Source organism: Tachypleus tridentatus, chromosome 11, assembly GCF_004210375.1.
Source record: "Tachypleus tridentatus isolate NWPU-2018 chromosome 11, ASM421037v1, whole genome shotgun sequence".
Classification (NCBI taxonomy): domain Eukaryota; kingdom Metazoa; phylum Arthropoda; class Merostomata; order Xiphosura; family Limulidae; genus Tachypleus; species Tachypleus tridentatus.
In genome coordinates this window covers 98,317,354-98,339,682 of record NC_134835.1, presented here as the reverse complement: position 1 = coordinate 98,339,682, position 22,329 = coordinate 98,317,354, and the positions used below count along the sequence as shown (strand labels likewise).

The following is a 22,329-nucleotide window of genomic DNA, read 5'->3' as shown; positions in this document are numbered from 1 at the left end:
GTCTCTATTTGCAGGTTTTTAAATTCCTGTCTTTTTATTCATCTTGTTTGTTGACCTACATTCTCAACTATGGGCTAAGGATTGGTTGATAAGGTAGCTAATCTTATACATTGTATTGATAATAAACATAGCTAGTAGCTAGCTGATACAATTTATGATGATTTACTGTAATTATTAACTATCTCTTCGCATTAATTCGAGATATAGAACGTTAATCTGCGTATAAATTGATTATATTGATAATCGTGGTTCATAATATGGAATGACCAGATTTATACGAAACATTCTATGAAGCGCACAGCGAAAAACATCTTGGAAAGGAAACTCGTTCCCGAAACAACACTCAAAAGTTTCCTTTGCAATATTAAAAGCCATACACGCTTAAAAATTACAGAAAAAATAAACTATCCGTTATTTAAAACAAATTTAAAATCTGCTAAAAACTGTTTGTAGTTAAGCACAAAGCTGCACAAAAATATATCTGTGTTCTAACTATCACGGGTATAGAAATCCGATTTCTGGTGCTGTAAATCCGTAAGCATACTGCTGTGTCACGGGGAGCGCCACTAGCTGCTCCGTGAACAATATTATTATTCTTTATGTGCCAGCTTACAGCAAACACGACTCGGTATATTGTGCCCATATCTTTTGTAGAATACTAAACTGGGTATTGAAAAGTTGATGTGTTTCTTCTATATTTTACATAAGCTCTGAAACATACTATCACAATTCTAGTGTCAACGATGTTATCATTATACCTTGAAGGTAGCCTTCTTATGTAAATATAAACAATGTTTCTTCAAAAAAAATTAAGTAAAGGGTGAAACAAGACTATTCAGCTAATAATAGATGAACATTACATGACTATAACATTTACATACACAATGCTTTGTACACTATACAGTCAGTGTCTTTAGAGACCAAATATCTAAATATTCTATATTATCTATGAAGTGAAGGAGAACAAAAGTAAATACATTAATTAAGCGTTCAATATTATACAAAATATTAAATTCTATTTCACAGAATTATAGAACAATTTTATATGCACTTAGTGAGAGGTGTGTCTTAGACTAGACATATATTTGCTAATTGCTATGCATATATATACATAGAATAGTTTACTCCATGCAGGGATATGAAAAGTAAACAAGCTAGAATGTTAAAAAATAAGAATAGCAAGGAGGCAGTCAGAATAGGGATTTGTAACTTCACACGAATTTCTATCAGAAGTACTGTTTGTTTACTTGTCATATTACTTATTCTAGATTTATACATTAGGTAATGTAATAATTTGTAATTTCAAAGAGATTTAGTACTTAAGATCTTAATTCTTTACTTTTAATAGCTATAATAACGGATCCCTATTACCATTTTAACAATGTTAATTAAATATATATATATGTTCTAGAATTTCCACTGCTGTACAAATGTAACTAGAGGTATCCATGGGTTTAGTTCCCTCACCTCCCCCAAACGTTTAGAAAATACTAATTTGATATATTTCTATAGTATTTATAGTATAAATTATTAAGTCATTTGCCAACAGCCTGTCCTTCAGTGCAACAGAAGTCTCCGGATTTACAACGCTAAAATCAGTGGTTCGATAGCAGATAGATCGATGTTGCATTGCTATAAGATAACACACACCAGCCACTTCCATTCTGAAAATTCTTCTTCTCTACAGCTCTGAGACAAAATCACCCCAGTAACACAGCAGCATGTCTGCGAACTTACAACACTAGAAAATAGGTTTAAATGTCTTTGGCGGACAGGGAATAGATAGCCTATTGTATAACTCTGTGCTTACATACATACAAGCCGATAAAAAAAGATTAAAAACAACACTGAACAGGTTTTTCTACAGTCCTTTGATAAAGTGCTTCATCAGAACTCTAGAGTTAGGTTCTGTCGGTTATTTTTACCTCCTTTTACTTATTATAAAAGACGTAACTTTGTGCAATATTTTCCAATAATTCAAATATTGTTAAGTTTTCAACACTATATTTCAAAATGTAAGTACAACACTAACATCTAAGTTATGTAGATATTAACTTCTGTCTTTTCAGAAACCTAATAAATCACAATAAAAATGTTAAAGTGGTACAAGAACAAAATTAATTCATACCTAGTGATGTCTGATCACAAAATTTTAACAAGCGCATTAATATAAATAACTTGCTCACAACTCATTAAAATTTTACATCTAAATGTTGTTTCATTCTTTATGTATTTTTACTGTACAGTCTCACCATTGACCTACTATTTTCTCCAAAGAAGAAATTCCAATCGGATTTATTAGTAAAATTTATTTATTGAACCACAGCTACAAACTTAAGTATTGTATGAACGTATCTACTTGTTTCTGTGTCTGAAACTGTTACAGCTCCCCAGACTATAGGGCTATTCAGCTTCCTCCAGTTGAGGAATGTAACTGTCAACATCTATTTCTTTATTAGTAAACTGTGTGTTTTTAACACATGTATGTTAAGAATAGTGAGTTCCTGTTTCAGATTGTGCATTTTATAATCCTGATTGGTGAATTTGCCCTCGTCCATTTTAAACCAGTTTCTGAGTTTCTACTTCGGCAAATTAATTTACATTGAAATAAAACACGAGTCTCCATACATATAAATTCAAATATTCTGCTTTGTAAGACCATAAGCACAGCCAACGTCTATATCGCTCGCATATTTTGTTCGTAGATCTTCATCCGATGAATTCTTGGTACCAAAAAGTATGAGCCGGAGCCACATCTGCATTAGTCAACCATATCTGCTACCTTCTTCTCACAGCTACTATTGCAGAAGGTATTACGGCAGCCTAGGAAACACGGAAATCACCGAGCTTGAAACGGTGTTGTGACCTAAGTCTACCTATTTGAGCTATTTGAATGAGTGATTGATGTAGATTGAAATCTCTTCTTTGTCTCCAAGTATGAATACATGTTGGAACATAGGATTCAGTGATTATTCAGTTTATGGTTTATTATTTTAGTGCCAAGTTTTAAGCAAACGTGTATATGATTTATTAAACAAAATTATCTGCACTTCTGTGGATTATTTGAGCAAAATGTTTTTTTTTTATTTTCTTGTTCTTTATTTAATGACAGATATAATAAAGCATTCAATGTTTTATTAATCAACATTTGGATAACGAATGTAGTGCTAAAAAAGTAACATTCAAACCAATATTTACGTGACATATGTAGATGCTGGTGAATATGGATTTAAACATTCTCTTTCCTTTATAATTTCTTCCAATAACAATAATTCAAAAGCTAGTGATAAATTCTGTTAAACTTAATTGTGATATCATCAGGTGATAAAATACTATAAAGACGTGATCTTACAATATTGGAATATAATTAAAATGCACCAAATTACTCCTCACAACAGTAAACGCTTCAAGTTTCTTTTGTGATTTGCATCAGCAATCATCAACATTTTCAAATATTCTCAGTTTTGCACTGCATAGAATTATTCGGTTATATGACTATAGTCATATAAGGCCACCATCTTAGGAGGGAACATGAAATATTGTGAGTAGACACAAAATAGCTTGACGTTAGTTATTTCTTTTATCACTTTATTTGAGACAGCGTTTTTAAACTTGTGGCTATACAAGAAAACATTTTTGACGAAATAGTAAAGAGAGTTTTCTACACAATGTTATTAATGCACTTCAAATAAATTGTTTTTGTTTATATGTTTTAATAAGTCATATTAAAACTGAGAAACTTAGTAATTTGAAACATCGTTAACCCTATTCTATACTGTGTATAGTTAATTGTTTTAATATTACAGCCTTACTGTCGTATCAGATTTTCGTGAACTCAGTCGACATTTTATAAACTATTTATGTTCATATCAGTTTGTTTATGTGTAAGTAATGATATACAGTAGTGTTAAAATTATTTCAAAGCAGATCACTTTAAAAACAGATAAATTTAGAACTAAATGTCAGTATCTGAAATGTACGACCGCAGTAAAAAAGTAAATATAAAAATATCTCTAGGTCGGGCCGTCCGAAACATGTGCAGAAAACTCCGAGGTATCTCAGTATTACGACCTTTTGTAAGATAAACTAGCACTTGCTGTTAAAAGGATTTAGCAATCTTGATATACGTCTTATTTTATTTTATTCATCTGTGTATGTGCAGTAAACCCTGTTGCTGCAGTGTGTAAAATGAACATATGTACATGGTTTATGTAATAAACATGTTCCAATTATTCAGAACTTCTAATAAATTCAAGGAAAATTTCATTTGCATTGATCTTTTAAACTCGTCTTTACAATAAAGTCATCCTAAGTAATTTATTTCATCGGCTGTAGGTTTATAGTTACTAACAAAATGTACCCGCACCAAGCTCGCTATTTGGCTTCATGTGAAATATTATTCATTGGCAATTACAAGGGAGCGACCGAAAATATATGTCTGTTCAACTTTTAAAAATTAGAAAAGAAATAATGTAAGAGGTTTTAGGATCCATCTATAGCATACCCAATAGTTTCTGAATGTTTCATTACGGTCAGTGATCAGAGGTCAAAAAGGTGAAATATTTCATGATATTCCAAAGCACTCATGAACAACGTCAGAAACAAAGCCCAATAATCCGAGCCCTTTAAGAAAGTGGATCTTGTTTCATTAGGAGAAATAAAAACGCAATTTTTGAAGGTGCTGAATGATTGAACTGAAAATATTTGTTACAGATAAGCAAACAGACATACATACACATAAAAGTCACATTACAATATAAATAGTAAACTTTGAGATTTGAGATCTAATTGCAGTTTTGGACTCAAAAGATCAAATCCTTTCGACTGACGTATTTAATCACGTCCGCCCCAAGTTCCATAAATTAATTTACTATAATCCTGCATAAAAGAATTTCAACTTGAGTGTAGGCTGGTAGAGATCCTGATGAGTAATAAAATCGAATCGAGTATACATGCGTCCCACACTAATGCTAACTAAAATAATTTCACATGTCGCAGCTATTGAGGATTTCCTCTTGTTCTTTAAATGATTAAAATCGTTAGACGATATAGAAAAAAAATCAGCTCAAAATCCAGCTGGTCAGAGATTATAGTCCAAAATTAATACATTTATTAAATTATTGTTGTTGCTTAAATGTTTTAATAAGTGAGATTAAAATTGAGAAACTTAGTAATTTGGAACATCGTTAACCCGAGCCATAATTCACCGATTGTAGATGTTTAAATTTTATCTGTCGTAATTCTTAAGGCCTCGCTTGTTAAAACTTATAGCTATTATGATTAACAGAACCATGAAAACTTATAGTCATTTCATAAGTTTTAATAATAATCTTTAGTAGTGGGAAAACATAAATATATGTCGCGGCTAACTCCATAATGTATTAAACGCACGTTTACGAATTCAATCACGATATCTCGGTAAGAAGAGAGACTTTTATAGCAAAAATTACAGAAATATTTAGCAGAACTATACATACAAGTACGATTACTGTGTTATATAAAACTAGACATTAAGCGTAAAGCTACTTTGTTTAACAGTAGAACGTACAAACATCTGGTTACTTTGTATGCAAAATTATATATCAAAAGTTATATCAACCTTGTCATAAAAACTAAATTTGAAAACTTTCAGTTCATTAGTTTAACAGAACTATGCATATTAAATCTTATATCTAGTTCTTTTAAAGTAACTGAATATTAAATCCTATATCTGTTTGTTTATTTCTTTTTTCTTTATTTGAACTGAATATTAAACCATAAACTTTTTTTTTTGCAGCTGACATGAGTGTTATAACCCAGAGGTCGAGAATTACTTATGGAGATTATATATGCATCGGATATTTAAATATTTTCTTTTTATAAACTAGGTTTTTGATATATTTCATAAAGAAAATTAGCGATTTTACACATTATTTTGGTAAATACAAACACGTACAAACATAAAAATGATTAAATATGATATAATTTGTTAATTTTATTGGTAGTAAACCGTATAAAAGAAGTTGGTAATTTAAAGATTAACTAAGTGTTATAAACCTACACGTTCACTCGTACATTAATGTTTATATAAGAACTGATTATTACATAAACTACACGTTCATCCTAAACATTAGTTTTTTCTCTTTTTTTTTTACAGAATTGACTTTTCAGTGATGTCGAGAAAACCCACTTGTAGAGAAAAATATATATGTAAAAACGGCTCGTTTGGGTTGAGAAAATATTTTACATAGAGGAGCGAACGACGTTTCGACCTTTTCCGACGATGACGTAAAAAATTTTCTTAACCCAAACAAGCCGTTTTTACATATATAGAATTGACTTTTATACACTTATTAGCTTCAACAAAGTGAGTATCTCAACCAATCCATCTAATCTATAAAGCTACTTTGTTTAAATAAATAAGCTGTTAATACCAGTAATTTCTTCTCATAGGGTGCATTGTTCAAAATGGCCTATCAATTCCCTTCAATTCTTCTACTTTTGTTTAGTCGGTTAGGAAAAAGATATTTCTTCTAGATCAAGTTTTACAGATTCACTTCATTGTTTCCGTATATTTTAAACAGAGCAACCTAGCAGCAAAACATAAACGATCGGATAACGTACTAACCAATTTACGGACTTCGTTATTAATATATGTTTCCAGAAAGCAATACAAAGGAAACGATTATTCTATAAAATGAATATCGTGAAGTAGTTACTAATGAATACTTAAGTATATTTTAAGAACTCTAAAGAATACAAATATCAGAAAAACTAAAATAAATGTATAAACACTCTGGTCATTATGATGGTCTCTTGTGTGGCCAAAAACAATCAGTGTCTATGTTATGAAATTCTCATGAGATTCGAAACAAAGAAAACACGTGATGACTTTCAAATATCACTTAACAAACAAACGTCAGTAGTTATTTTATGAAACTACATCTTTCTAACCTGTAGGGGAGAACCATTCAATCATTATACGTACTTTTTTGTCCAACAGATCCTACCTAATAAAATGGTTGATTGCTATTTCAAGCGTTAGTTTATAATTTTGGTAATTTCAGAATATCAAATAAAAACATTCTGGACTGATAACAATTTTATACCACTCTGCACAAAGATGAAAAAAAAAATTAGCATTTTCTCTGTTTTCTTCCTTTAGTCTAGATGGTGTTGTTATGATTTTATTTTCATTGTACTCATTATCTGTTTTCATATACGTGTATTTATTGTTGTTCAGAATATCAACCCAGGTATTTTCAGGTTTTTTCCTCATAACTGTTATAAGTAACTCCACTTTCTAAGCATTTATTTCTCACTGGTAACGAAACTTCACACTTGTATATATCTACAGCGCTCACTATATTGCAATCGAACGATCACAGACGCGGGGGAGCAACTTTTTTATAGTTACTTGGACATATTACCTTAATATTATATAAGCTATACGCGAATCATAAAAGCGGCAATACTCTTCTGAAACGTACGACGTAAAGAAATTACACGTTATGATAAATGGCAATAAATAATGGATCCTGAATGCTTGCAGCATTTCCAATATGCTCGCATCATTTCGTGAGGTGCAAACAGATTTTACAAAAAATCGATAACATCACAATCTATACTAAAATCATGATTTGCATCAACATTATTTTATATGGATGGTTCTCTTTAGTTAGATTCATCGTATAAACATAACGTTAAAATACAACACTAGTAAGTCTGGGTTAAGGCGCTCTATTCGCAATCTTTGAGTTACGGACTAGAATCCAACTCACCAAACATGCTCGCCCTTTCAGGAACTAGGGGCATTATTATGTGTCGGTCAATCCCGCTAGTTGTTGATAAACGAGTAGTTCAAAAGTTGGCGGTGTACAGTGATGACTTTCTGCCTTCTTTCTAATCATTCACCGTTAAATTGGGGATACAGTGTTTTACGATAGACAGCCTATTCTATCTGGATAGTGAAAACACTCACTTCTCAGATGTTATATGTGTTAACTTATAATCTTAAGTACATTACTCGTTGAGTTTCCATTTATTAGAATTTTGTTTTATATAACTTAACCTCGAACCCATATAATTTCTTTTTTTTTTACATTTTGAAACTTCCACTAAATTTCAACTAAATAATTGAAATAATTATGTTATGTATAAAAATAATTATTATTTATAATTATACATCTAAAGGTTTGTCTTACGTTTAAAAGACAGTATAGAAACCCATATTAAGATATAACAATATAGACAGTAAGTGTACTGGCCCGACATGGGCAGGTGGTTAAGGCGCTCAACTCTTAATCTGAGGGTCGCTGGTTCAAGCCCCGTCGCACCAAGCATGCTCGCCCTTTCAGCCGTGGGAATGTTATAATGTTACGGTCAATCCCACTATTCGTTGGTAAAAGAGTAGCCCAAGAGTTGGCAGTGGTGGTGATGACTAGCTGCCTTCCCTCTAGTCTTACACTGCTAAATTAGGGACGGCTAGCGCAGATAGCCCTGGAGTAGCTTTGCGCGAAATTAAAAAAAAACACACAAAGAAACAGTAAGTGGGAAAAAAGACAGTGTAAAATACAAGAAAAATACAGTGTTATATACAGTACGTAGGAAAAAAAATATGTAGTGATAAGAACCTATCGTAGAAAGTGTTGTTTACGGAAGATGTAGAAATATACTGCCAAAACAATGTTTACAAAATAGAATGGAAGTAGTATTAAATATATAAACTACTCTAAAAGGAATACCGTTTAATTAAAAAACATTTACTGGTTAAAAAACTGTGATTAAAATGATGTGGAAAGAAGACAGTGCAAAACCACTGCAGGAACAACCAAGAGAAAAGTGAGGAATAGAAATCTGTATCAGTGGTCTCTTCACCTAACCTGTTTGATACCTGAAACTTTAGTATTCTTGAATGAATGTTTTCCGCAGGACTTAAAAAGAGAGAGCTGGATAAAGGGCAATAAGGAACACATTGACACGTCGAAATGAAAACTTCGTTCTAGTTGAATCCAGTTGATTTTGTTCGACGTTTAAAGTTGACGTCTTTCATCGGACAGTAAAGTTGCTGTAATTACTTCTCGTTTGCATCACCACATTACATTTCTATCATTGGGGTTTTTACAAAAACCTAAAGAAAAATAGGTTTAGAAAGATAGATTTAATATTTAGATATATTTCAGTAGTGTGCCAACTACTGTGATCGTGCTACTTTGAAATTTTTACCTGATATCGTATTTGAGCGTAAGAAAAGGACACACATATATATGTGTGTGCGTGTTGACTTGGAAGAACTTTTGATACATATATTTGTATAGTAAAGTAACACAAAGAGTAATTCTCAATAATAGCTCCTATTAAGTCTGATTATCATTAAATCTGATTTAGGCCTCTCAATCTTTAGATCATGCTTGCCCTTTCAGCGGTGGGGGCGTTATAATATTTAGTCAATCCCATTATTCATTTACAAAAGAATGGCTCAAAAGTTGGCGGTATGTGATGATGACCAGCTGCTTTCCATCTGGTTTTACACTACTAAATTAGGGACGGTTAGCGCGGATAGTCCTCATGTAAATTTGCGCAAAATTCAAAGCAAACCATACTTACCACTCAACTATCTAATGGCAATTTTTATGTATGCTTTTTCACTTTTATTACATTTTTTTAATGGTAATCATAAAAGTTACGAAATTATATACTTTATAACTTTGAACTTTAACCTACTTATTTCATGTGTTTATATGTACAATACGGTTTTTTTATAGAGTAGCTCCCTAACAACAGCTAAGAAATTCATTAGGTATACCTAAGGAGATGTTCAAAATATAAAAACTGATATTGCATATCTGCACAGTCATTGGCCTGGCATAGCCAGGTGGGTTAAGGCGTTCGACTCGTAATCCGAGGTTCGCGGGTTCGAATCCCCGTCGCACCAAACATACCATGCGGGCGTTATAATGTGACGGTCAATCCAATTATTCTTTGATAAAAGAGTAGCCCAAGAGTTGGCGGTGAGTGGTGATAACTAGCTGCCTTCTCTTTAATCTTACACTGCTAAATTAGGAACGAATAGCGCAGATAACCCTCGATTAGCTTTGCGCGAAATTCAAGAAACATGCAAAGCCTCTAAATCGCGAGTAAAGACATATTAGTTTTTTGTGTTGTTTTTTGCTTGTAATACCAGTATTCAGTAACAAATGAGTCGCCAAGCATTTGAAATAAATTGGAATTTTTTTGCTGTAAGTATCTTGCACATTGTTAACAAGTCTAGAGGATTTTTATCCGCATGGTTGAAGCGCAAGCTAGTTATTCTGTTTTATTAAAAGTGTCCAAAATTTACAATTTAAAAACATTCAAGATGAAAATCTCATGGGAGAACGAATCCTTTTATTTGTACTTACTACTGCTGAAAGGAGTAGTTAGCTCACAACATAAAGCAAAGACAGCCATAACAATACGTTTTTTCAAGTTAGGTTTATGCTATTTGTTCATCCTATCTAATGAAATACTCAATATAAATCCCAAAGCATCGTCTGATGAATAAATATAGTCAGGTATATAAAAGCAACACGATATCATGTTGATAGAACGTAGCTACATAAAATGTTAAGCTCTTATCATAAAAATATTATTTTATCAAAACTTAAAAAAAAAAGAAGGTTGGTTGTAGTTTCATATTGATCAAAGTTCCAAAATTAGTAGTATGGGACTTTGTAAAACTATACTTTACAAAAATTCTATTTTATCGTATTTTCAAACAAACTATATACCAATATATAGTGTTAATATTCATTTCGTCTTTATCTTTTGAATTTGTATTTATTAATTATATCCGTAATAAGTACTTATAGTGTAGAGGGGAAGAACATTGTACTAAACAGACTTCAGAGTCTCACCACGTTGTTATAATTCATGTTCTCACATTTGGTCATGCTATATCTGACGACCATACATACTGAAAGTGTAGTTTTCATTGCAAAAGGTTCTGTCATAAGACTTACATGTCTCAAGCATACCATTTTCTCCCTGTACTTTCCATCAACCATCTAATCTCAAAGAACAGTGGTTTTCCAGAGTTCGTTTCAATAATATAACCATTCAGAAATACATTGGCATTAACTCTGACGACTTAATCTGAATGTTTTCTCCTAGAGTAGTATGAATACTAGTTTCATTCTTCAGCTGTTTGAGATATGCGATATGTCGGGGAAACAGGTTGAATCGCTTTTCCAAACGAAAGTTTTTTGTTGTTGTCTAAGAGACACGTGAACGGCTTTTACTGTTGACTTCTTTGTTTGTGTATTTTTTCCTGTTACATGATGCCTCACTTTTCTTACTAGCATACGACTAATTACAGGTCTTTTCCTGAATGGTTAAGGTGCCCCAAACTTTTCCATATATCTTTGCTTTCCAATATCATTAGACACAAGAGATAATGTTGTAAGTCCATAAATTTAGAACAGTCTTATCGGGAGACTAGTGAGTTTTAAAATCTGCTAGTCCCTCGATAAGACTATTGTAAATTTATGGACTTACAACATTAAAAGCCGGGTTTCGATTCTCCCAATATGCTTTGCTCTAACACAAACAAATAAACAAATGAAACGTACTATGTAATATTTATTATAATCACTTAACGTCACATAGCTAATTGCATATGTTTTGCAAATAATTAGTTACAGCAGTTAGTATTCTACCAAAGTTGCTCACAGCGATTCATAAACTAACTCTGAGTTTGTTTTTGGTTTTTCTAGTACAAACTTTTAGCTAATATCTCCGCCATTTCCTAGTCAATTTAAGATATAAATGTAGTTTTGGAATAGAGAGGTCAAATCCTTTTTATTGATATATTTGACCATGCTAAAGGTCTCATAGAATAATTTACTTTAATCCTGCCTAAAAAATTGTAGTTTGAGGAGAGGTTGATAGAGATCATGATGAGTAATAAACTCGAATAAGATATACACGCGTCCCACGCTTGATATTGCTGGTGCTCAAAAAATCTAATTATAAAGCTAAGTTTGTATCTGTTTCTTCGCACCTTTCGGCCCCTAGAACAATAAGTCTATAGAGATATGGAGTCAGCGCAGTCAAAGTTAATGTCTGTGACGCCAATGAAAATTTTGTGACATAATTTATCCATCTAATTTCGGAAAAAATATCAACTCAGCACAACTTTACACAATGATACAGGTTGACATGAGGAATGTCATGAGGAGGTTGTTCCTTATCTGATATATATGAATAAACGTCGATACGTACATTTCTTTGTCAATCACCACAAAGCTTATCACAGTGGATAAAACTTATCATACTTATAGGATGACATTAGGTAGGTCAGGACGGGGTTGGACTCCCATCTAATTACATATTTAAGTTTAGGCCTTCCTATGGCATACCGGTATGTCTGAAACTCACACTGCTAGAAACCGGGTTTCGATACCCGTGGTGGGCAGGGCACAGATAGCCCCATGTGTAGCTTCGTACTTAAATCAGCACAACTTGACATAGTGATACAGGATGACATTGGGAAGGTCATGAAGGACCCTTTAGTATTGGAACTCTTATGTATTTTTATTGCATTTTTAATGTTTAACATGTTAAGAAAAAAATAAAAGCACGATTGCCTATTCTTTTTTTAAAACGAGCTTTCACTTCACCCGTCTAACGAGTCCCCCGCTGAGACAGCGGTAAGTCTACGGATTTAACGCTAAAATTAGGGGCTCAATTCCCCTCGGTAGACACAGCAGATAGCCAAATATGGGTTTACTGTTAGAAAACACACACACACACGCCTCTAACGAAGGATACTCCATCTAGTAGTTAATAAAATGATTAAAAAGACATCATAGGTTAATTTACTCTTTTCCTGCTAAAAAGAAGTTCAAGTGCCGCAGCTACTGAAGATTCCCTTTCATTTTACTTCATTATGTTAGTAATATTTTGTTGTTGTTGTTTTTTATAATTAACTAAAGTAGATTTTATATAAAATAAGTTTTGACACAAATTGGTATGGAGTTTGAGACATTCAAACATCAGTTAGATCGTGATTTAAGTTTTTTTTTTCAAAATGATCATTTAGCTTTTAGATATAAACAAAGATTGCGGATCATATGCTTGTATGTTGGTTACAAATCATAAGTTTGATATATGTATATTATTAAAAATTTTCTATCTTCAAATATATTCCGTTTTGCAGAGCAAATCTTATAATAATTAGCTGCACTTCTTACAAAATCTGATATTTATATTTTAACTTGTTAATTATTAGAACCAACGTTGGGATTCCATATAGTGTTGTTATGAATATGTCATTTATTGTAATATGAATTATTTTCTCCTTTTGTATTATCAACATTTTGAAAATATTTGCCTTTCTTTATAATAACATTACTTTCTAGCATTATTCCAAAATAATGTCCCTGCTTGTACATCGGTAAGTTTACGGGCTTAATACGCTAAAATTAGGGGTTCAGTTTCCCTCAGTAGACGCAGCAGATACCCCGATTTGGCTTTGCTATATATAATAAAACAAACGCACACCAAAATAATGAAGAACAATAACAGAGAAATTTTGTTTTTCATTAATAATTCATTTGATTGCAATTCTAAGAACGTATTATATCTTTTATAGTATGCAATTTGTTATGAATTCTATATTGGTGAAACAGATTATTTAAAACTAAGGATAAATTTAACTAAATCTTATGTTAGCTGTCCCGAAAAAAAGCCAGCAAATGTTCTAATGCTTCTATTTTGAAAACTTTTTAAATTCTAAAAGAACCATATTTTCATGTTTCCTCTTTTGAGGCATCTAATGTAAAACATGTGAGATTATTCTTCGAAAAATATCATATACATACATATATATATATATTGCGCCGATTTAAATTGATAGAAGTAAGAGGGAAAAAGCAACTGGTTGGAAAAAGTCACTAAGGATTGTGAGATCATTGAAACTGTTACTAGGACTTACCAAAAAGTCAAAGTATATATAAAAGGTATGAGACAAGTAAATTGAACTTCTATAATAACAATTTTTAATCTAAAAAGGAAAGTACATCAGATATACTTTGAATAATTGCATATGTTTTTGAGTACTTTTAATAGACATTTGGAAAATAAATGTATTTAGTATAGATTATTTACGTTTAGTTAGAAAACAAATTATGTTTATGTCATAGATTTTCGGTAAAATTATATACCGAAATCACGAAGCTAGATGAATAAATTAATAAAGGAGAAAAGCATAGAATAGTATGATATTCCAGTATTTTATTATTCTTACTATGTTTTATTATTATATAATATATAGCCTTTTGTACATTTTTGTGAGAAAAGAACAACTGGCTTCCTTTTAAATATTCTTATAAGCAGAACCGATACAGGATTGTCTGTCTATCTAAAGAAAACCAGTAAACCCTCTCAGTTTCGTGAATATTTTTATGCTATAAAAAATATGTTAAATCGTCTACTCTACTAACATTAGTGATAGTTTTAGAATATGATCCAACAATATCCATTTTGTTTGAAGTTTGAAAACAAGATCACCTAAATAAAAGTTGTAATCAACTTTTGTGACCTTTCGAGCTTGTAGTCTTAAGGTATCTTCCATTAACCAACAACAAAAAAGTGAAAAAAACCTCAGTCTATTCTACAGCCATCACTCACAAAGGTGATCAATAACGTTGGCTAATACGCAGTGTCAGGAATGTGTTCAAAACTATGAAAAAATAAGTCAGCAAACACCATTATTCACACTGTAAGCTTATTATATCTAAAATACATTACGATAGATGCAACTTTTACATCAGAAATGATTGAGGTAGATCAGGGCTACTGATGAAACAGTCTGTCAGCTGTCAAAACGGTCTATAACATGAGAAAAGTATGGCCAAAGCACTATTATGATGCCCATGAAGAACCGTTTAAGCGCACTAAAATTCTTCAGCTGAGTGAATTTCTAGGATACCATCAATAAAGCATATAAGGTTTTATACGTATAAGTAATATGAAATAAAAAGTTCTTAATTCAAATGCCTCATAAAAGCTCTCAAATCCATCACATTAAATTGAAGGTTTATCCAATTTTATGGCTTCAAGGCTATCCTGTGATCATTGCTTAAAATGTGTTAGAACATACTAGTATATTATCTTAAACACTAGTCAAGTATTCAATATATTGCTCAACTTCAAGATAATACCCAGTTTGTAAATCTTACCTCATCGATACTTTTATATCAGTCACAGTAGAACTGACGTTTATGGTGTGCTTTCAACGCTATGAAAGCGACTGTTGGTTTAGTTTAGTTCACTAATGAGATAATGAGGCTTGATGGTTACGTTATGATTTCACAGTATCTTTCAGTCTGCATAACAGAATCACTCCATCCCCTCGACTGCAAAATATGAAAAAAAATTATTATGATAACACTGAAATAAGAACAAACAAATAAATAAATTGACAACGTTTTATATTTGTATTTGATGTGTCAATGAAATTTATACAACATGATTGATTTGTTGAATTACAAATATAATTCTATCATAAGAAATTTGAAAGTGCATATTTTGACTTTACACTGTTATTTCATCATACGAAATCTGACGATGTTTGCTCGAGTTTCAATTGTTAGTCACAAAACATTAAGTTGTATTTATACTATTGCACATAGTCATTAAAATTGTTAAGTATTTTTACAATTTATACGAACATGAAGATAACACAGCTCTTTTAACTTAGAACTACTGTGAACATGCACTACAGCATCAGAGCTTTAGTTAGCGTATCAAATTATAGTAGATGGGGTTTTCGACTCACAATCTATAATAGGTCACGAGATCAAAATCCGTCACCCAAAATGCTCGCCCTCTCAGTCATGGGAGCGTTAAAAGTGACGGAAATGCCACTTTTCGTTGCTAAAGAATAGTCCAAAACTGATTATGAGAAATATTAAGTAGCTTTGTTTGTTTCTTTTTGAAATTCGCACAAAGCTACTCGAGGGCTATCTGTGCTAGCCGTCCCTAATTTAGCAGTGTAAGACTAGAGGGAAGGCAACACGTCATCACCACACACCGCCAACTCTTGGGCTACTCTTTTACCAAAGAATAGTGGGACTGACCGTAACATTATAACGCCCCCCACAGCTGAAAAGGCGAGCATGTTTGGTGCGACCGGAATTCGAACGCCTCAACACGCTTGGCCATGCCGAGCCCAGTGTGGAAGGACTTAAGGAGTTGGGTGTTGAAAGAGGGTAACAAAAAAGCACCTCTACCACCACTTCTTTACCTGTCGTAGAGTATGACGAATGTTTAAGCACGTGAAGGCCTAACATTGCCAGGTGGTTAGGGTGCTCGACTCGTAATCTGAGAGTCACGGATTCGAATCCTCGTCACACCAAACATGATCGCAGTTTCAGCCGGGTGTGTTATAATGGTACGGTCAATCCCACTCTTTGTTGGTAAAAGAGTAGCTCAATAGTTGGCAGTGGGTGGTAATTACTAGATGCCTTTTCCACTAGTACTGCACTGCTAAATGAGGGATAGCTAACGCAGATAGCCTTCGTGTAGCTTTAAGCGAAATTCAAAAACAAAACAAAACAAAATTTTAACATGTAAACCGTGCTGTATTTTCACATATCCCCCTACCCAGATAGTTAAGCAGTAAGTTTGAGGATTTATAACAAAATTATGGTTTGATACCTACGGGTAGTATAGCGTAGATAGCCTATTGCATAGCTTTGTACCTAAAGTAAATAAAGAGTCTAAGTAACCATACATAAAATAATATAGAACAATAATATCTAGTTTATTTTTAAAAAAAATATCTTACAGGTGCTCAGTTATTGTCAGAAACATGTATTACAGTATGTGCAGACAAGGTTTAGGAAATGACAATTATATTAGAAGTATAGTTTGAAAAGAAACTACTACATTAGTCTTATATTCAACACTGATCTATTTTATGCATTGACTAACGTTAGCGGATTTGATATCCTGTTATTAGAGTAAGTTAGAACAGTAGACTTGTTTTAGTTTATACCACTTTGTTAAATTGATCTTTTGATGAAAACTTACATACTGATTCGAAAATAACAAGTCATCACTTTGCTACTCTTGAAGGCCCGTTGGTTAAGACACTCAACTCGTAATCCAAAGGTAGCTGGTTCGAATTCCCTTCACACCAAATATGCTCGCTTTTTAGCCGTGGGGGTGTTATAATGTGACGATCAATCCCACTATTCGTTGGTAAAAGAGTAGCCCAAGAGTTAGTGGGGGCTGGTAATGACTTGCTGCCTTTCCTCTCGTCTTCTTCTGTTAAATTAGGGACGGCTAGCGCAGATAACCCTCGAGTAGTTTTGCGCGAAATTCAAAACAAACAAACAAACAAACCACTATGCTACTCTTGCAAATGGCGATATTTTTGGCCATGTCTTATTCCTAATATGTTGTAGGAAAAGTTAATTTGGAAAGAAAATATACCTCTCCAGACAAAAACAGAATTTTAAGATATTTGAACCAGAAGCAGAAATTTAGCTGTTCTTACAATAATAGTGAATAAATAATTTGTTGAATTAAGCACAGATTTTGACATATTTTTAAAAGAAACTTTCATGATCTATAGCTGTTAACTTGAAAACTTCAGTGAACGTTTCATGCTTGCAAATATACTATTGAAACAGAAAACTTAGTGAAAGTCAAAGCTTTACAAAATAGAGCACTTCAGTAACAAAGATGGGTGACAGTAACAAGGAAGGATAGTTTCGGTTTCTTCCTCATATAAAATAATTACGTAAAAATAGTAATAAATCTACTGATCGTAGAAAAATATCCGGCTTGTTCTGCAACATAATAAACTAAAGATTGTGTTTCATCAATGCGGCTGCTTCTTCATGATATAATCCGACAGCGAAAGCATACCATTAATGACTATCAGATTCATGATATCAGATCATAATTCATAAATAACTGAAGGTAGAAAATTAAACACAATTTTAACATAGCATTTTCATGGATAATTTACTAGTGTATTACTGATATAACAATCAGTAACACACAGCTAAATTATCAAGGAAATCTCAATTGAAACAATAACTACGCAAAATATTTTTCGTATACTGTTTAAAACGACCATTTAGACTTTCTTGTAAATTATCAACATAAATTCATGCAGCCAATACTGAGAGCGTCTGAAACCATCTTTATTCACGAAGAATTGCTAAAATTTGGAAAGTCTCATCTTAGAGAGTTATTTAAACGAATAAATTTCAAAATCTAAATTTCAGTTATTGTAGTGAATGGCTTACTAAGATATTAAATGGTAATCTTTGAGAAAGTCAGTTCAGCAAAACCTGAAACTTTAAAGCTTCAAATATGCTCGCCCTTTCAGCCATGAGGGCGTTATAACGTGAAGGTTAATCTCATTATTCGTTGTAGCTCCAAAACTGGCTACGGGTGGGGATATGACTAGCTGCCTTCCCTCTAGTCTAACACTCCTAAATTAGGGATGGTTAGCACAGATAGCTTTCGTGTAGCTTTGCACAAAGTTCAAAACAAAGAAACAACCTCGCATTTTTGAGACTTTTCTCACAAGCAATATTTCTTCAATCGCATTTTTCTGAGGTTAAAATCCTACAATAAAATGTCAATCAACTTGAAAATGTTTAAATTGCAGGATATGATTACAGAAAGTATTTCTTCCTTGAAATAGAAACTCTCTCCAGGGGAAGTAAAATTAAAAATGTCCAGTGAAAGCTGCTTATAACACATGGACAGCTTTGAGTGTTAAGCTTTTTCAGTTCTTTATTGCAGAACATATGGTGTACTGAATAATTCACTGCACAACAAAGTTTTTGCTTCTTGAACACAGCTGGGTGTTCCGTATAGATTTTTGGCTGCTTATCACGAAATTCACATCCACATTTGCCCATTACTTACCATTTCATCGAAATCTTCAGTTCTCTTATGTTTTTACTTAAATTTGTGTCCAAAAATTTTCGTTTCTGTAAGAGACCTATGAACAATGTTTTCTGCAGTATGTCCAGGCATGAAATCAGGCCAGGTTGGAAGCTGTTCTGTTCTGTGGAAGTATGCAGCTCGGAGACAGCTTGACACTGTTTCAGCAGACTATAAAACTGGCTTGCATACACAGATACTCCTCATTGGATTAATATAGACCTTTTAGTGTGTATGTATTGTTTCAGAATATAGCATTGCCTCAGTAGCACTGTAAGAAGTAAGTTAGATGTTATAGACATTTTACAGGACTATTGGTGTCAGTAAATATGTCTCGTCAATGTCGTAACAGCCGCGATACATTCTGCTATATTTGTGGCGAGTATACGCTTGTTCATCAGAGACGCTCAATGACAGATCTTGTGAAGAAAGCATATCATCTGTACTTCAGCTGTAAAATTGGTGATCAAGACCAGGAATGGGCGCCTCACATTTGTTGTGCGACATGTGTTGTCTGTCTGAGATCTTGGCTTAGAGGCACTCAATAGACAATGCCGTTTGCTGTTCCGATGATATGGCGAAAACAGAAAGACAATGTGACGAACTGTTACTTCTGTTTGACTAATGTGTCTGGTTTCTCTGCCAAAAACAAGAAGTGAATTGAATACCCTAATCTGCCTTCAGCAATGAGACCCGTGCCACATGACGACAATCTTCCAATTCCAAAGCAACCAAAGGAATGGACCTTAGACGAACCAGATGAAGAAACTGCAATTGACATTGATCCGGATTTTGAACCGTGCTCCTCAGGCGATCCACATCTCATAACACAGTCAGAATTAAACGATCTGGTCAGAGATTTGGGTCTGTCCAAAGAAAAAGCCGAATTGCTGGGTTCGAGACTGTAGGAATCGTGTTTGCTGTCGCCAGTTATGAAAATTTCTGTTTTTCGAAGCCACCAAGATGATATAATCAAATTCTTTGCACAAGCTGACAGCCTCTGTTTCTGTGTTGACATCGAAGGATTGTTCTCTGCTTTGATTTGTGACCATGACCCGCAAGAGTGACGTATCTTTATTGATTCATCAATGTTAAGCCTCAAAGCTGTTCTGTTACACAATGACAACATTCACCCTTCAATACCTGTTAGCTATGCAGCACACATGAAAGAAACCTACGAGAACATGGAAATGTTGCTGAAGCGCATCCAGAACAGCAAGTAAAACTGGAATATCTGTGGAGATCTGAAAGTCGTTGCTCTGTACTGGGACAGCAGCTCAGCTATACAAAGTACTGTTGTTTCATCTAGCCAGAGCTGGTCTCTCCGTAAAAAGTTAGTTCCAGGACAGAAAAATGTGGCGCATGAACCATTTGTCGACCCTTCGAAGATTGTTTTGCGTCCTCTTCACATAAAATTGGGACTTATGAAGAATTTCGTGAAAGCAATGAACAAGGAAGGCAAAGTTTTTCGTTATTTAAGACAGATGTTCCCAAGAATAACTGAGGCCAAGATCAAAGAGGACATTTTTGTTGGCCCTCAGATCAGACATGTTATGAGTGACAAGCGGTTCGAAGATCTGTTAGATGGGCCGAAAAAGATTGCCTGGAAAGCCTTCAAAGACGTAGTTGACAATTTTCTTAGCAATTACAGAGCCCCACATTACATTCAGCTGGTAGACAAACTTCTCAAAGCATACAAAACAATGAGGTGCAACATGTCACTCAAGATTCATTTCCTCCACTCACACTTGGACTTCTTCCCCGCAAATCTCGGTGCTGTCAGTGACAAACACGGTAAAAGGTTTCACCAGGACATTGCTACAATGGAAAAACAACATCAAGGCAACTGGAATCCGTCAATGTTTGTTGACTACTGCTGGACACTGCAACGTGATGCACCGGACATTGAATACAAACGAATATCAGGAGCAAAACGCTTTTATATATGCAAAAACGGCTCGTTTGGGTTGAGAAAGCAAAACTTTTCAAAAAAATTGTTGTGCGGTGTAATTAGATTCAATTTCTCCATGAAGTGAATTGACATAAAGCATGTCTTCTAACCATTACAATTCGCTCATAAGAATTATGAGATAATTGTTATACTGTAATAACCTGTGATTCTGTTCCTCTTACAAAGCCAAGAAAATGTACAAGTTGGATCACTAAACATCTTATAATTGGGATTCTATAACCGGTCTCATTTAAGTGTCAGTAAACTTACACGTCATTCCTATGTTGCTTGATACCTAACAATGTTGGCCCGGCATGGCCTAGCGCGTTAAGGCGTGCGCTTCGTAATCTGAGGGTCGCGGGTTCGCGCTCGAGTCGCGCCAAACATGCTCGCCCTCCTAGCCGTGGGGGCGTTATAATGTGACGGTCAATCCCACTATTCGTTGGTAAAAGAGTAGCCCAAGAGTTGGCGGTGGGTGGTGATGACTAGCTGCCTTCCCTCTAGTCTTACACTGCTAAATTAGGGACGGCTAGCACAGATAGCCCTCGAGTAGCTTTGTGCGAAATTCCAAAAACCAAAACAACAACCTAACAATGAATAGAGATTACATTTGTTTAAATAATACAGATTACTTATCTAAGAGGTCACTAGAATAACATTAATCAGTAAAATGAGGAAGTAGTTCATTTAATATTTTTTAAAAAAGTGGGAATTTTCTTTGTCCAAACCTTGTAGAGGTGTAACGTTTTATTCATTGCGGAGAAACAAGCCTGATTCTTAAGTTTCAGTTTTTATAAGTAATTTAATAGTTTTGTCTTAATTACTATGGTTGTATTTGTGCACAGTTAATTAACAAAAATAAAAACAACCCCACCTACAATTATTCATTCCTAATTTTTGTAGCTTTGTGCGAAATGCAAACAAACAAAACCTAATTGTTATCAAAAGTAATTCTATGCTATATAAATGATTAAATACTTGGATACAACATATTACAAAATATAGTATATATGGATGAAATACGAACACTTTAGTGTTCTTTTAACACAAATCATAGAGTTTCAGTGGTACAAAACAGTAGTTAAAAATACATAGGAGTTAAAGTGGTCGGTAATGTAATGTCATGTATTTTGTACTTTCTTCTCAATCAAGAAATATATTTTCAGTTTATTATTTGGCCTTACTATCTTTGATTGCAGCTAAAATTGTAAAACAAAATAAAAAAAAACTGTCCGTTTTTGTTTTCTTTCTTGTGTGGACATTTTCTAGTTTTTTAATTTTACTTAGTTTTTTAATTTTACTTTGAAGCATGAATAACTTATATTAATTTCGATGATCCGTTTAAACTTATTGCATTCAATCAAGCCTAAATACTAAATCGAACGATCTATTCAGTCAGCACATATTGAAATGACGACTTGCACGCCACACTGATATCTCATAAT

The 22,329-nt window shown here is 33.4% G+C and overlaps 1 protein-coding gene across 2 annotated transcripts in view; it reads left to right on the top strand.

The window, feature by feature from the left end:
* The window catches only part of LOC143232875 (glutamate receptor ionotropic, NMDA 2B-like), a 90,162-nt gene extending 85,900 nt beyond the window's left edge, over nucleotides 1-4,262 (top strand). The window contains exon 16 of one of the 2 annotated variants that reach the window (XM_076468869.1): nucleotides 2,706-4,262. In XM_076468869.1, the coding sequence (XP_076324984.1) occupies nucleotides 2,706-2,865 (160 nt within the window). In that variant the 3' untranslated portion in view covers nucleotides 2,866-4,262. The remainder of the gene's footprint in view (nucleotides 1-2,705) is intronic. The other variant, XM_076468868.1, reaches the window with a different exon arrangement.
* The last annotated feature ends 18,067 nt before the right edge of the window (nucleotides 4,263-22,329 follow it).